Genomic DNA, 18068 nt, shown 5'->3' on the forward strand with positions numbered 1-18068 from the left:
ATTCGCCCCGTGCAACAGGAAATGAAAACCAAATAAAATAACCGTTCTGGCATCTTTTGGGGGTTTACTTTACTGAGAGAGTGGTGGATAAGTGGAACAGCCTCCCAGCAGAAGTGGTAGAGGGTAATACAGCAAGGGGATTTAAGCCTAACTATATTAAACTCGATGATGTCAAAGTTTCATAAAAATTTACTTTGAACAACAAAAATCCTTGATCATTTGCTTGTTTTGCATATTCTTTCATCCAAATTCATATAGGAGCTGGGGAAAATTAAGAAATTTACTTGATTCTACTGGTTTTGTCGAAGCGCTGCCCAGTAGAGGAGGGCGATATCGCTAAATGTATATATATTTTTATTTTTTTGGCCGCTTCATCTTTTTCACCAAATAGTGTTTTTCTGAACCCATTTCAGCCCCACGGACCCGTTACTTTATTTAACGCTGGACATCGGGATCTAGATGCCGAAATGAATAATTATTAAACGTAGGAAAGAGTGGAATTTGTTTTCCTGTTTCCGTGGTTGTTCGGGTCACGGATGTTGTGATGTCACCAGAGCGCTCTTGAAGTACTTATGTTTGCTCCCACGGTTTGTGCCGCCCCCCCCCCCCCCCCCCCCCCCCGCGAGAGCATTCCCCCCCCCCCTTTTTGCCCAGCCGCAGGCGTAAGGAATAATCCCACTTGTGAATTTCAGGATAAAAACTAAAATGCCTTCTAAGGACTTACGAAAAACTCAAGTCCTTTTGAGAATCTTGGGAACCATGACAACGGTATTACTTGTGTACTCTCTGAAGTACCCTCGAGGACCCTGATGCCACCCAGTATACTAAATATATAGAGGTTATCGGGGGGGTACGAGACCCTGTATTCCCACCCCACCTCCGCTAACACCAGTCCTGACCTCTTACTGTGAAAAACAGTGAAATTACTTCTTAGAACCCTTCCCAGCGCTGTATACAGTAATATAACCCCCCAGCGCTGTATACAGTAATATAACCCCCCAGCGCTGTATACAGTAATATAACCCCCCAGCGCTGTATACAGCAATATAACCCCCCCCAGCGCTGTATACAGTAATATAACCCCCCAGCGCTGTATACAGTAATATAACCCCCCAGCGCTGTATACAGTAATATAACCCCCCAGCGCTGTATACAGTAATATAACCCCAGCGCTGTATACAGTAATATAACCCCCCAGCGCTGTATACAGTAATATAACCCCCAGCGCTGTATAAAGTAATATAACCCCAGCGCTGTATACACTAATATAACCCCCCCAGCGCTGTATACAGTAATATAACCCCAGCGCTATATACAGTAATATAACCCCCCAGCGCTGTATACAGTAATATAACCCCCAGCGCTGTATAAAGTAATATAACCCCAGCGCTGTATACAGTAATATAACCCCCCAGCGCTGTATACAGTAATATAACCCCCAGCGCTGTATAAAGTAATATAACCCCAGTGCTGTATACAGTAATATAACCCCCCAGCGCTGTATACAGTAATATAACCCCCCCAGCGCTGTATACAGTAATATAACCCCCAGCGCTGTATACAGTACTATAACCCCCCCAGCGCTGTATACAGTAATATAACCCCCAGCACTGTATACAGTAATATAACCCCCAGCGCTGTATACAGTAATATAACCCCAGCGCTGTATACAGTAATATAACCCCCAGCGCTGTATACAGTAATATAACCCCCAGCGCTGTATACAGCAATATAACCCCCCAGCGCTGTATACAGTAATATAACCCCCCAGCGCTGTATACAGTAATATAACCCCCAGCGCTTTATACAGTAATATAACCCCCCAGCACTGTATACAGTAATATAACCCCCCAGCGCTGTATACAGTAATATAACCCCCCAGCGCTGTATACAGTAATAACCCTCAGACCTGGAGGCCGCCGTTGCTGTCGGTCATGTGATATTTGGGGGACTTTCCCGGCTCAAACACCACACTGAGCTGATGCTTTATGGCAATGCTAGGGAAGTCCATTCTTTCATAGACTGTCAGTGGTTAGAGTGTCCAGCTGAGTGATTAAGACCGAGTCATTCTATTGTTCCCCACAGGCAGTATGATAAGGAGTAGATCGGGAAAATCGAATGCTTTTACCTGTAAGTTTTTTTTCTCTGGTAGAAAGATTTTCCCCGTGTTTCGGATCACCGTCGGGAATTATTCGTTCGCTTGGTTTTTTTTTCCATGACAATAGATGTCAAGCCTTTCCAGCTGAATCTGACACCGCAGAGAGCCGCATTTTTCTTCATGTACCTTTGCACGAAATCGCATATCTGTTCTTAAAAATCTATATTTTTGATAATGCACCGAAATCATAACAGGCTGTCGCGTAAGAGCAAAATAACTGCTTATTAAGTGGCATCCCGCTGGGTAAAACTGCACTCAGCTCTATAGAAACGCACAGAAAGCCTCCGACGCCTGGTAAGACTACCCAACCGACGGCGAAAATCACGCTGATTCATTCCAAATGCAGAAATACGCCGGGTAGTTTTTGTTTATTTAAATATATTTTAGAGGAAAGGTATGTGTAGATTGCGTTAAGCAGAATTATCAAAGAAGAAGATACGGTATGGAAGGAGAAGACGCCATTGCTTCATATTAGAGAAGCAGAACGTTCAATGTAGTGTAACATGGTAGTTTATCAATGATAGGGTGGTAGATAAGTGGAACAGCCTCCCAGCAGAAGTGATACAGGGTAATACATCAAGGCAAGTAAAGCTTGCATGGGATAGGCATAGAGTGGCCAAGACAAGATAAAAGAACAAGTAAAGTTCTAGGTCTTCTACCAGCGATAAAAACCCTGCCCTTAATCAGTCGTTGGCCTCGTCTTAGGAGCCAAATGTCTATCCAGTATTTAAATTCCCTCACTGTATCAGCCTCTACCACTTATGTTGGGAGGCTGTTCCATTTATCTACCACCCTCCTGTAGACCAAACAGCAATACCAGGACCATGTAATGCAACTAATAGCCATGAATGATACCAGGACCACTAGAAGGACACGTGGACAGCAATGGTATAGATGGAAAAGTTAAGGTTCTGAGGAATCGTTCCGAAGCCCTGTTTGTGGTGTAGAATCCCATAATAAGGCTTTTGCTACATTGTAAGGTTGAACTAAATCCATGAAATCCAACCTTTCCAAGAGATCCCTCATTGCTTTGATCCGTAACAAAGTTCCAAGAAGGTTCCTGAAGAAGGACAAATCCTGAAATGTCAAATCGCATCCAGATGTAGCACATGTGCGCTGAGTCTACATACATCTTGCCAGTCATCTGCGTGCCACCCCAACCCCAAAAGCATCCCCCCCCCCTTAGGTTCTTTTTTAGAAGGTAGCCTAGAAAAAGTGTGCTTTGCGGATCAGGACTGCCCAGTCCACGATAGGTCTATTACGAGAGGCCCGTGAATAGTATAAAAAATGCGGGAAATGTAAAAAAAAAAGAAACAGAAGCCGTTAAAAACCCAAAGCACAGAAAATAATCCATGTGAATCCATTTGAGGTCAATTTAATTCACTTTGTTGAACCCCATATTGACCGTTGGAGTGTTCACTAGATCTACAGAACGATCCGATAGTATGTAGAAGACATGTTTATACATTCTAAAACTGTTTTCATACCCGGTGGCCACGGGTGGTTACGTGGGCCATTTTTTTGCAGGACACATGTATTTCACATGTAAAATGCTGCCCCCTGTAGTTTGTAGGCTGTATAAACTCACAGAAGGGAACGAGTTACTCAGTTATACCTCCCACATACTGCAGGGGGCAGCACTTTACACATACTGGTCAGTATCATGCGATATGATATATATACACAGGTCCTGGAACAAAATAGCTGACGTGCTAACCCTAGGCCGCATACTGTAACGTCATTGGCTTACGCAAAATTGGAGAACTTCCTAGTACAGGTATGACGAAGCTGCCCAGCTCCGTATAAGAAGGAAGGATGGAAGGAAAGGAGGGGGCGTGTCTCAGTTAAGGAGGCAGGACTATCAACACATGGGCGGGGCTAGCCTGAAAAGACAGGGAGTGGGTGGTGTCAGGATTGAAAGTAGGAAAGACCTGGGTGGGGAGTGGGTGGAGCCAAATACTACATTTAAACCTCTGCTCTGGGTGAATTCTGAAAGGGTTAAAGTCATTATATTAATGCCATTTGTAGTTGTAGTTGTAGCGCCATGGGCTTTTAAAGCAAAAGATTCAGTGCCAACGAACCAACCTCTTTCTTAAAGAGACCTTAAGACATTAAGTTTCCTATAACCTGTTCTAAGTACAGACTAATATATCCGTTAACTTTGACTTTTGCCATTGAAGAGCGATATATATATATAAAAAAAATACAATTAACACCTTGGGCTGCTTTGTAATTGTGTTAATTATTTTAAATGATTTAGCGCAACCAGCTGTCATCATCAGAGGAAAAAAAGTTGCCAAGGGCTGGTATTCCAGCGAGCCCCAGAATCGCGAGTTTTGACCCAAAAGTTCTTCAAAAAAGCTTCAACTTTTAGCAAATTTGACCATTTTTCTTCCAGAATCTTGGACTGGAGATGCTGCTTGAGCAAAGGGTGCTTCAAAGGGTTAAAAACAGCGTGAACCGCTTTCGTTATGATGATTGCGAGCATATATTAGCAAACTAATTAGCCTTGCACGCGTTCAGAACATATAACGCTGCAGAGCATTCCACAGATATGTAATCTGCTGCCTGTGCGGACATTTTTAACTATTTGTGGAAGACACCTGTGGCCAATGGCAATACGTTCCTACTAATATCATGATGGGGGCGCCCAGAGCCGCGTATGTACAGCGACATCAGCTGTAGATGTGATAAATTAATAACACGGCTAATGCCTGAGTCCAAATGCAGCCATGCAAAGTCCGCTAACTGCTAATCAGGGCTTGTCGGAGGCATTTAACACTTCGAATAACAGAGCGGAGTCAACACATCTCAAGAGCCAAACGACTGTAGAAATGTAACCCCTTCCTGAAATGTTCCTTGGCTAGTCAGTGCTCTCTTTGCGCACTCAGTGAGCTAAACGTGCTACAGAATGACAACTTGTGTATCACAAAAATAACCTTTTAAGTGCCAGAGCATTGTGTAATGTATCCATTTTTTATGTTAATGGGTTAAAATTTAAATTTATAGTCAATTAAATTTAAGCTTTTCAGTGTCAGGGCAGAGTACAATGTGTCATTTAAAAAAAAAATATCTAAATGGGTTAAGATTTATATTAATAGTCAATTAAATGTAACCTTTTAAGTGCCATAGTTAAGCGCAATGTGTTATTTATCTCAATGGGTTAAAATTTGAATCAATACTCAATTAAACTTAACCTTTTACATGCCGGTGTAGCATACCGTGCATCATTTATTTTACCTCACTTGGATAAGATTTGCATCCATAGTCAATTAAATTTAACCTTTTATGTGCCAGAATAGAGTACGATGTGTCAGTTTTTAAAAATCTCAGTGGTTTAAGATTTGCATCCATTGTCAATTAAATTTAACTCTTTAAATGTCAAGACAGATTTGGAAAACAATTTTGTAAAAAAGGGCTACCAGCTCTGAGTATTACACATCTGGACTAATACTCATTTAACATACGTGAGCTTCTAGGGTGGCTGTTTTAACATACATCAGACCACCAGTTCTAATGTTTACGTGCCCTGCGTCATGGAGCATTAACCCTTCACAGGACAGGGCGATATGAAATGGAGTTGTGCAAGCATTCGCGACGTATCTAGAATCCGATGCATTCAATCCTATAAGTACCAGAATTGCCTAAGAAGAGCATAGTATCGAAAACACGCCAACAAACGCTGTACATTTACCCCCATCAAAGACCTTTTAACCACTTAAGTGCCAAACGCTATCACAAACATGTTCTTTTGGAGTGCAGTGCACTCTTCTGGCCATCGCAGCGTTAATTTGTTGAGCGTGCAAGCTTGCGTTCCACGCATTGCTGATATTTGTGCTTCATATACCGTAACATTCGCAAAATCAGGGGCGAATTGGAAAAAAAAAAACCCTTTCTCATTTATTTCGGAGCAAATTCCCAGAGGAAAGAGTAAAATCACTGCTCTTTCCGCACTATCCTGTCCAATAACGGCAGCATCTCACGCTCAGGCGAGCCGAGCCGGCTTCTGCATCTAGTTACTGGTACTTGAAAGCTGCGGGGACAGATATTTCCTTAAGAACGCGCAGAAGGCGCAAGGAGAACCGTTCGACGACACTTATTATTATCTCATCGCAACGTTCCGTTCTCTCGACAAAACATTCCGCAGAGGGGAAAAAAAGAAGAAAAAAAAAAAAAACGAGGCGGGAAAAAGGCACATCGGAGGTTACGCACTTTTAACAACATCACGAGCCGCCTTAACTCACCCTGAAACTCTCCCGCATCTCTGGAGCTGCTCATGCAGTTTTCTAGATATATCCCATCTTTGAAGCAATCGTCCTTCTTCTTGTTTAACCCTGTAATTTCGCTTGGGTGAGCCTGACTCTGGACCTCCCCGTCGTTGCAAGAACAAGGAGTCTGCATGATGCCGCAGGGGTGCACGCTGCTACTGGTGGTGAGACAGGTATCCAACCATCTACAGAGCATCTGGCAGGCGGCTTTGCTGGGGTTGCGATTACCCAAGACGAGGTATTCCAAAGAGAAATCCGTCTCCGTAGGCTTGACCGGCTGCAACTGGGCGCCTTCCCAAATCGGAAGGGTCTGTTTCATCTGGAGGAACTGCTTGTTGGACTGCAGAAAGGCATATTCGACGGAACTATCGCACAGTTTCAAGACGTCGTCGAAACTTTCCATACCCAAGTACGTCCGAGTGGACTCCAGAAAGGAGTCAAACTGCGAGGTTCGAATTTGTTGATGGTCGCATATGCCGGAGGGTTTAGAGACCTTCATGTACAAAGTGTATCTCCTGGGGTCGGGATTCTGGATAATCCACGAACACACGGAAGAGTTCAAGGGAAAGACGGACAAAGAAGAAAAATAACCAAAAAATTTCCCCTGGACCAGCGTGGTGCAAGGGTTGTGTCCCAAGTCAAGGCTGGCCGCAGTCCACGCAAAAAAAAAGCGAAAACGTGAAAAGCAGGTTGTGGGGGAATCCAACGCTCCTCATCCTAGGTCTCTGGTCCTCTGGAATTCAAAGTAATTGTCAGGCAGGGGCCAGATTGTGAACATAACAGGTGCAGCGAGAGAGAGAGGGAGGCAGTTTATGAGTCTTGAGCGAAATCAAACCAGCCTTCGTATGCTTGTCTCAGGCGCCCCCTTGTGGCTTCCCAAAAAATCTGAAAAAGAAGTGGAAAAAAAAAAACTTTAACTCTTTGATATCTCATGGAAACACAGTCTATGTCTAGTCTGCCCGTTTCTCCTGCTGTAAAGACTCCACCCTTAATCAGTCGTTGGTCTCGTCTTAGATTTAGGAGCCGTATGTCTGTCCCGTGCGTGTTTAATACCCTCGCTGTATTACCCTCTACCACCTCTGCTGGGAGGCTGTTCCACTTATCCACCACCCTCTCATTACAGTAAAACTTCCTTCCATTCCATCTCAGCCTCCGACCCTCTAGTGTTAGATTCCGGTCTCTTGTTATAACTTTTCCTCTCCTTTGAAATAAACTTCCCTCCTGTCCTGTAGTTAAATTATTTCCATTTCTCTATCTCCTGATTTGTTGTTTTCGATCAATAAAAATAAATAGTTTTAGGATTTTTTTTTGAATAATCAGCATCCAGTTTCACAGATTTATAAGTGCTTTTATAGATCATTAGACTGAAAGGTAACAGTGTATCGTGTTCAAACACTCCACAATACCCTTATTTTCTTATTTTCCAGTTTTACCTAAAAAAAAGCAATAATATTTTGTTTCTGGGTCTGCGTGATTAGATGTAGGAAACCTATAGGGCTACAAGTTTCCCTGGTGCATTTACACCCATATGATTACTGTAGTTCTACAATCGCCATCGTCAATCGACAAGTTCCCCTCCCCCAAAGGTTTCTAAAAAAATAAGAGAAAAAACAACATTTCCAGGTCTATCCTGCCCGAATTTAATATTATGATGGGTAAGGCTGACGTAGCAGCCTCTATACCCGCTGACCACCAGACAGCTGCAACAACTGATGGACTTTATAACATTCCGAATCATAACGTAGCTTTAAGTTGCCACGGATATTCGTACAGAAAGTCCCGACGGGAATTTTTTTTAAAAAAACTCAATTTTTTCATTATTTTTCTACATCCAAGCTTCCTTTAAATCATCAACGATTTCACATTCCCCAAGCAGGACTGTATCTTGTATGTACGTCCCATTCCCACCCCATAATTCGTTCAAAATAACCCCCAAAAAAGTACCCCTGTTCCGTTCAACCAAAGGATAACTGATTAACACTCTCAGTGTCACAACAGAGTGCGCGCGGCATCCGTTTCTCAGTTACATCTGGCACTGAATGGGTTAGCATTGGCAGGTTTTGGTTTTTTTTTGCTGACGTAGCATTAACTCTTGAAGTCCAGGCAGCTGATAAACTCAAGGGGTTAAGCGGAGGCTTCAAGACATTAACTATTTTATTGCCATGGGAGTGTAGAATGCTTTTTCTCGCGTGGAGGTGGAAGGCAGATTATTGCAACAATTAATGAGAACGATTAAACGAGAAATCACTGCACACATATTAGCCCTTTTTTGGCGTGGAATCCATTAATTCTGCTGGGAGAAATCCATTGTTTCCCCCCAGATAAGGAAGCGTTAGCCAAAATCCATAAACCTTTTCACAAAGAGGGGAAAGCATTCCAGACGCTGCATCTTTAGGGCTAAGAAAAATGGATATTGCCGTCAGTAGCCCAAGAGGGAGCGAAGTCTTTAAGATGAAGGAGGGCCAACGCAGAAGAAGAAGACGCAAACTTCCGTAAGCTTTGAACCCAAGTAAGGGACCTCTGAGGCCCCTGCGAGCAGGTATCAAGTTCGACTAAAGACTCCGTCTTTAAGGGTTAAATGGAGCTTTAATCTCAGACAAAGACAATTGATTTCTTTCAGGGAGCAGGAGGGGGATGGAGACGCGTTTCTCTTTAAGAAACGTCTCTTTAACGCCGTATCGGGATGTCACAAAAGGCTCGGAAATCTCGTTCTGTCGACACTTTCATATTTTAGAAGCGGTTTTAGAAAATTAACATATATTGACTTATTTCTCGCACCCCAGACGCAAAGGAAAAAAAAAAGAACATGATTTATTTATGTTTCAAAATGAGACGCGTCGATAAAAGGCTACATATGTGTTTGTCGTCAACTTACGGAGAGGTGAAGAGACATATTTTTGGAACTGCGTCTAATACCAACGGCTCAAGCAACCTTTAACCCTTTATATGCATGGTCGAGACATGTCTTAACCCCCGGGAGAACCGGACGCGTTTTCTCTATCGCTATATTTTTTCCTCTATTTTTTTTTTCCAATACATGCCAATCCAAACAATAAAATTAATAAAACTGCGTATTTTTCTGAAAAAGACCTAAAAGTTTACGTGGTTGTACATACGCGTAGATTCCATAATATACAAACTATTGCACAGGTATCATTATCATTTATTGATATATTCTATAGCGCCATCGTGTTCTGTAGCGCTGTTCAATGGGTAAACAGGACATAACAAGAGGTTAAGTGGACAGAAACAAAAGGTGAGGAGGGTCCTGCTCAAAGGAGCTTACAATCTAGAAGGAGTTGGGGGTATGTTACACAAGGGCTAGAAGTGTCAATGTTTGAGGGCACCAGCCGCACAACTGTACCCCAGTGTACTAATTACTGATAACACGAATAAGAGTGCTGGGCAACTGTACAGAACGATTAAGAAGGAATGGCGAGGACACCGACAGCAGGAGTGGGGCTGAGAGAGGTGAGGCAAAGGTAGGTGGTAGGGGGGAGAGCGTTCCCTGAAGAAGTGGGTCTTAAGGAATTATTGAAGGGCTGGAGACAAAGGGAGAGTCGGATAAGATGGGGAAGGGCATTCCAAAGGATAGGGGCAGCCCTTGAGAAGTCTTGTATTCGAGCATTAGAGGTGGACATCAGAGCGGAGGGCAGATGAAGATCATCAGATGAGTTGGAGAGACCGGGTCGGAGCGTATTTGGAGATAAGCGGGGAGATGTAGGTAGGGGAACCTTTAGGTGTAGGTGTGAGTCGGGATTATAAATTGAATCCTGACTCATTCAGGCAGTAGAGGTTAGTAGAACGATGGGTAAGGAATGTTCAAGATGGATTGTAAAGGGTAGGACGGGTATGAGGAGTGCAGTTGACACTCAGTTGCAGTAGTCAAGACGGGTGATACAGAGGGCACGGACAAGAGTTTTTGTTTTTAAGATATAGGCAGCAAGTTTTGGGAACGGAATGTGAGGGGCAAATGAAAGGTTGGAGTCAACAACGAGAATGTGGGGAAGGAGCGATTGAAGGAGAGTGTTGAAGGAACGTTAGCATTGGAGATAAGAAGTTCAGAGTGTTAGGATGTGTACCGGTGAAGAACGGCGTCATGGAGACCAAGATTGTAAAGAGGGTTGTCCATAGTGTCAAAAGTGGCAGAAAGTTCCAGAAGGATTAGCAGTCAGTAAATAGTTGTCAGTAAAAGGGGCCTCAGTAGAGTGTTTAGAGTGATATCCGGACTAAAGAGGATCAAGAGTTGCAATCGAGATAATTGTTCCTGCATGCCGGCAATCTAGCGGTAGATTAGCTGCCGGCATGCAGAGACTATGTTTTGTTAGCTGTTGCTACAGTAACCAGAAACTTTTTTTTTGATTGGCTCAATAGGTCAGCCATCAATTGACGGTCTCAAAACACAAAGGGGGGGGTTCGAGTACAGCAAGATACAAGGTTAGGCCATATCTTCGCCAGCCATGTGTTGCCATACTTGCCAACTTGTGCTCCAGACGTCCGGGGACATAAAGGGTGTGGGGCCCAAAGTGGGCATAGTTATGTAATGCCACATGGCTCCACCCACTTTAGGCTCCACCCACTTATGCCCCAGGGTGTCAGACATACACAGCTTATACGCAATGCTGCCTGTCCGCATTGTGCATAGGCGGTATTTTTATGCCTATAAATATTTTAATTTTATAGTAATTTCCTATGAATTATTTCCTCTGTTTTCGATAACAGAATATTCAAATTTAGTAAAGATTCTGTAAATTATTCTGAAATGATATTGGTTCAGTGAGTAGCAGCTCCATAAAGGTTGCGCTTCATAAAAACCAGAGGAATCCACAGAGCATTTCACCAATTCCCTATTCCCATTTTTATCCACAAACCTTTTGGGCATCCATTATTCCATGAATTAAAATAATAAATTCTGTGGAAGCTGCAGAACAGCGTAGCAATCCTGGGATTAATGCAAATATTCCCTGTATGTAAGCGGGGCATGTTCTGGAAATATTTACAGACCCATTTGCATTTTTTAAAACAATTGTGGAGGCATTTACTAAATATTTATAAGTAGTGTAAAATCCTGTTGTACAATATTTATTTTTTCATAAATTTTTTGAAGGAAAAAGTATTTTTCACATGAAAATATCATAAATCCTCAAAACAAAGAATTTTATCATTCAAAAAATGAAAGTTTTTTTGTTTTGTTTTAATTCAGAAAAAATATATAGGATTCCCAGCGTAACGAGGAAACTGTAACTATAGCCCGACCTTCCAAAAGGAAAAATGTATCCGGGCATTGGCTGCTCAAAAGGGTTAAGCACCTGAAAAAATGAATCCTGGTTATCTCTTGGCTGTTGTTAAGTTGCTCATTGTTGCTGATTGGCTCAGGCAGCCTTTGTAAGCGTGGCAGGAAGAAAAAAAAGTGCAAAATTGGGATAATGCTAATTCTGCCACAGGCTGCCACTGGTCTCAGCTTCTTTAAGGTAACACGGCCGCTTACTTACATTCTTTGACAAAATATATGTCGTTTTAAACAAATTTATTTATTTATTTTAAAACCTGGAAGAGTCACTTCCTTTTATTAATGGATAAATCAGAATAATTCTCATTTTCCAGTATTTCTGGGTTCGGATAAATGTTTTATTTTACAGGCGGAGGGGATTTTTATTTATGACTGAACCATACGTTATGAGCTCACTGCGCCCGTATTGCATCGAGCCAGTCCCAGGCATAATGATTGCTATTTTAGATCTGGTAAGCAATATGAAAGGCAATCTCCGACAGCTAAGGTTAGGAGTTATACAGCACTTTAATCCTGAGGGAGAATTCCCACGTACATTGAAATTTGATTTATTACATAGATGGGGGGGTGCGTGGCTCCTTTCTTATGTTTGCTATCAAAGGCATGGATAGGGGGGTCCACAAAGAGTCAGGATTTAGGGGGCCTGTTAACTTCATGGCTTTTACCGTCACTAGATTCATCTTTCATCCCTTTATGTTTGTGTCAATCATTGTCCGGAAGACACCTTGTAAGGTGGCGTCTTTCATGTTAGGAAAGCAGAGGTGTGCCTTTGCCAAAAACAAAGAATAACTAATTTTTGCTCTGTCCTGGACATCGTTCCATCCGTGCCTCACCTCACCTATACAACGGACGTCATCTGTCACCAAATAGGGAAGAGAATGGGGAGGAATAATCATGCAGATCCTGAGAACAGGAAATTCAAGATGGCTGCTGCCATGGTCTACACATGGGTTTCTTCAGAAAAGGAGACAATGCTTGGCAGATGTCACCCAATGTTAACCATCGTATTTGAGATGAACCATAATTGACTTGAGCTCTAAAACGATCACATACGCCGGGGCATTTAATGCTATTTTTCCTCTATTTCCCATAAGCCCTCAGCGCAGTTTGCTTTGGAATCCTCCCGTCAGCCCAAGCAGGAAGTTGTAAGCCACTTCCTGTCTCCTCCCCGCATTGTTTTAGCGGACGGGGCATGAGCCTCTAGCACTAGAGATTGTTTCCAGCCTCATGGATTCCCTGTAAAGCTATTATCACAAATACCTTAGGGTGAGGCGGCGATTTAAACGGGGGAGCAAGATGGCGGCTCCTGCATCAAACATGAAATATTCTAGAATGTGATAGTAGCTTTTTAATGGTCTATGTGGCCCCTGAGTTTTTGGAACCATTTTTTTTCCACATTAAAGCATTGACCCTTAGGGCACAACACCAGATGGCCAATGCTCACTGCCCCTGGGCTATCTGCTCACAAGACATCGACATAAAGAATTAGGAATACGGCTCTTGGGGCTTTAAAATTCTCCAGCACCTATCGAGCGTCCTCCTTACCCTATCATGTCCCTACTTCTCTAGGTTGATGAGGAATAAATCTCAGAGCTCCGCGTGCATGGGGGTGATGTTTGGTTCTTCCCACCCCCCCACATCTTGCCCAATTCCTGCCCCTCTTGGTCCAAATGGTGCTAGTTCTGCCCATCAATAAAGCCAACGCGGAACGGTAAACAATGAGTAGAGAACATTCCATGTTAAATGAATCAATTTCAAATTAAACCTCTTTTTCTCATCAATACTTTCCATTAGCAGATTTCTCCAGAATCTCCAAAATGTATCTGAAAAATTACACACTTTTAAATTGCGACGGGAGACATACAGGACTTCTCGCTCGTTTTTAAACAAAATAATATTATTTCAGATTTATTATTTTTTCAATTCATTTTTTTTTCAAACGCCATCTTAAAATGTGTATTGTGTCAGCCTTTGCATATTATTCCAATTCTTCCATATCACTCCGATCCGATCTATAAATATATATTAACCTCGCATTTCCGTGGTCTGTCACCGAACGTTCTAATTCTGTTCACCGCCATTTAATGAGTTACTGTATTTTAAGGTTTCTATGTCTTCAGTCTACTCTTCTTCTTCCAAGATTTCAAGTTTAAAATAGTAATATTTCTTACAGGATTTGGGGGGAGTTTGCAACGAAATTAATGAAATGTATAGTAAAGGAAACAATAGTACATCTATTTTTATATACAGTATATAAAATATATTATATATACCCATATTATATATGTATATATTCTCTAAAATATATATTATATATGTATATATTACAGTGTATTAGAGAATATATACATATATAATATGGGTATATATATAATATAATATATTTTTATATACAGTATATATATATATATATAATATATATATATAATACACTATATATTCTGTATATATATATATATACATATACTGTAATATATACATTTATAATATATATACATATATAATATGGGTGTATATATAATATATTTAATCAGTATATATCTATATATATATATATATATATATATATATATATATATATATATAAATATATATATATACTAATAATAGATGAATAGGCTTCTTTCAAGATCCATCTTTTGCTACATGCCTCCTAACATTACAAATGACCAAAAAAGGGCATGTTCATTTTCGGAGGTGCGGTTAAAGGTGTGGCTAGGGGTGGGGCTTTAATGAGACTTTTTTGGGGGGGGGACTTTGAGTATAAAGAGAAGGTTGCCGACAATATTTTAACATTGCTAAATATATTTTAGGACACAATCCGGAATGAATCTATCCTTTGGGCAGTCTCGGCATGCTATGTGTTCAAGGACCCTTTCATGTGCTTAATCTTTATATACCATATTGTTTTGAACGCGCCAAAAAAAAAAAATGTTATATAAAGTGGTCATGGCAGTAGCTAGAAGCTAGCTCACAGCAGGATAGAGAGAAACCAGAGGGAAGGTCAAATTACCAGTTTATTGTCAATGTGCATTTAATGTCCGTTTCGAAGCTTTAAATCTTAGCTTTTAGCCTTTAAACACCATTGACATACTTAACTAACAACCCAAGATGCGTTCCTTTATTAACCGTTTAGATAGTAGACTCAACAGCCTAGATACCTCGTCTATCGGCTTTACGGAATTCTCTTTATCTTTTAATTCTTAGATTTATTGAAACTGCTTTAAATTATTATTTTTCTCCTATATAATAATTCATTTTACACTATAAAGCACTGCGCAAATATATGCAAATATGCAATACAAAAATGCAAATTTACACGCATCGACATTCATGGAATGTATGTATATATTGTTTATGTCAGACTGACCCCATGTCATATCCACACACATCACGTTAGCATGGAATTCAAGCTCTTACCTGATACAAAGCTTCCAGTGCCTGAGGGAGAGGGACAGCTTGGTCCTCTGGCCTTAAGTTTGAGTGCCTACATGAAACCCGAGGTGCTGCATTAGATGCCCCTATTGTGGTCCACTGAGGCACTCACTGTGTGGTTGGGGGGCGGGGGCACAATTGCAATTTGCACCTTGGACCCTTCACTGGACTTTTTGCCTTTCTCACCCTAGTCTTAATATCCTCGGCCTATGGCTGGTGGTGGTGTTTGGTGGTTGCAACTGATATGGTTTTTGTATACTGAGAAATGCCACAATGGAGCTGGGTCCCTGAAGCTTCAGCTTTTAAAGGGGGGGGGGCTTGATGTGCCTTTTGGCCAATATCCCCCTTAATGACTAAAGTCGGTTCTACTTTCCAGGTGAGCCGTAGAAGATCCAGACCACCCTTGGCTTTGGGTTGAGAGAGAAGGATGGGACCACATATCCCCTTGCAGTCACAGAAGATGAACATGCATTACTGAGTAAATGTTTTAACATGTTCTTTTGTGGGTATCTTTACATGGGTATTTGTTTTTTATGTCAGTAAAGGGTTTAATGGGATACCATGGAACTCCCCGAGTTTGACCCGGAGTCTCCAGGTGAAGCACTGCTTCCGCTGGTCTCTGGGTCAGGTTTCTCTACTTGGCTGATAGTGCCATATGGCCCAACCCATGGCCCACCCACATCCCACCCACATCCTGCCCACTTTTCCCTTCCGCTAGAATGGAGGACGGCTGATACTGCCGACGGAGTTGGCGCCATTCAAGAGAATGAAGCTTACTATCCTTAAAGCTGTTACTTATGTTATGAAAGATTTCACAGAGAACACAATTATATTCCTCCTGAGAAACAAAAAGATCATTGGATTACCCAAGGCAACTTCTTCAATTTAACCCTTGAAGCCATGTAAATCATTAAACCAAAGCACATGTCTCCAAGGGGATGAGCGGCACACTCTGTGTCTCTTGAAAAGGAACATACATTGCCCGGATATAAAACAATACACCAGTTACATGTGATCCACATACATAACAATGGCTTTTGCAGTCTTTCTCTTTCCGACATCGCATTTTGTTTGTACTATAAATACCTTAATTCTTTATTTCTCACTAGAAGTTTTTTTTTTTCCCGTCCCCTTTACTTTATGCAATAATAAAAACATCCAGTTCTAGGCAGTTTACAAAAAAAAGATCAATGACAGATAGATAGATAGATAGGATATTGTAGATGACAATAGAAAAAATGACCTCGGAAAATACCAGCATCAGCAAAAAAAAAGATAAATGGTATGACCCAAAAACATGGACAGGTTCAATAACAAAGCCAACTAAATTACAGATATGACTTTCTAATAATTGGTTGTTATATTCCTGATGGATTATTTTAGGGAGTGGAAAACATATTGGACGATATTGGGACAATAGTAACTATTGTGACATCTTGTTATAAATTTGATAACTAGCTAGCTAGATAGGTAGACGGAAAGATAGATAGATAGATAGATAGACAGATAGATCGATAGATAGATAGATAGATAGATAGATAGATAGATAGATAGATAGATAGATAGATAGATGATTAACAGAAGCAGCAGATCACACATGACAATAGAACAAAAACGACACTGGAAAGTACCATTGTCAACAACAAAAAATAAAAATGGTATGATCCAAAAATATATGTTCAATAATAAAGCCTACGAAATGAATGTTCTAATAATTGGTTGTTATACTTGGGATGGATTTGATTAGAAAATGAAGAAGACATATTGGCTGATATGGAGACTACAGTTATAAATTAGAAGATATATAGATAGATGAAAAATAGTCCTATAAACCATACAAGAAAAAATACTAATGGTATGAGCCAAAAAAACATAGATATGTCCAATGAAGTGTCCAAAGAAGTGGAAGACATATTGGCTGATAGCGAGACTTCTACAAACCAGTGTAAAATCTGCAAAAATAATTTGATTTGATTCATTTTTATATTTTACACTTTCCTACTTTAGTAAATCCATGTACCTGACTCGTACTTATTTCGTGGTGCTTCGGCTTCAACATCAAACGACCCAATGAACTCAACCACCAAGGGGGGGGGAGGAGAAAGATCTGAACAAACGCATCGTGCCTCGGTTTTTGTAACACACAATTAGCAAAATGGGCCACGAGCCTAATTTTACTTCTTTGTGACACTTTGCGGATGTATATAAATAAATAAATTCATTTAAATGAACCGTAACAAGCATTTAGTTGGTAATTGACCCATCAAGCCGCTGAGGCGTACGTCGTAATTCACAGACTGGGAATAGTAGATGTATTTTAAGTGTTAAATAAATTAGTTGTTTTTTTTTCCTCCAAAAATTTCCCAAAGTAGAACGTCAATTGTTTGAGGTTGTAAAGAGGAAATGCCGCGAGGGTCTACTTCCGCTGAATTCGCTCTCTAATGAACGATAAACATCTTAAGTAAGAGAAAGTTCACCATTACCTTCCTAGCGTTGCTTGGGAGAGAGTTTGAAACACTTCACTAAATAAAAAAAAGAGAGGGTGGTAGATAAGTGGAACAGCCTCCCAGTAGAAGTGGTAGAGGGTAATACAGTGAGGGTATTAAACATGCATGTGGTAGACATACGGCTCGTGAATCTAAGACAAGGCCAACGACTGATTAAGGTTCATCAAAAATCTTTGATTGAAAAGTAAATAAATCCAATCAATAAATTAAATCAATTAATTCAATAAAAAAACAGACTTACTTTAATGCCTTTAAAAATAATATTTCTAATTATTTTGTAATAATAAAATATATAAAAAAATAAAATTCTTCTATTGGATGGCTCAGGTGCAAATGAGAGACCTTCAGAATAAAATGAGAAAAAATAATAATAATAATAATAATTGGGTGATTGGTAATAAAGTCGTTGC

At 40.8% G+C, this 18068-nt stretch overlaps 1 protein-coding gene across 1 annotated transcript in view; it reads right to left on the reverse strand.

The window, feature by feature from the left end:
- Positions 1-7982, reverse strand: part of LOC149277906 (adhesion G protein-coupled receptor B1-like) — a 173578-nt gene extending 165596 nt beyond the window's left edge. Inside the window, exons 1-3 of the mRNA XM_089502610.1 lie at positions 7963-7982; positions 6430-7070; positions 4122-4147 (exon numbers count right to left, since the gene is read on the reverse strand). Of these exons, the coding sequence (XP_089358736.1) occupies positions 4122-4147; positions 6430-7070; positions 7963-7982 (687 nt within the window). The remainder of the gene's footprint in view (positions 1-4121; positions 4148-6429; positions 7071-7962) is intronic.
- Between the last annotated feature and the right edge of the window lie 10086 nt (positions 7983-18068).

The sequence above is a fragment of the Sceloporus occidentalis genome, unplaced genomic scaffold (genome assembly GCF_023333645.1).
Source record: "Sceloporus occidentalis isolate IW3139 unplaced genomic scaffold, rSceOcc1.0.p SCAF_206, whole genome shotgun sequence".
NCBI lineage: Eukaryota > Metazoa > Chordata > Lepidosauria > Squamata > Phrynosomatidae > Sceloporus > Sceloporus occidentalis.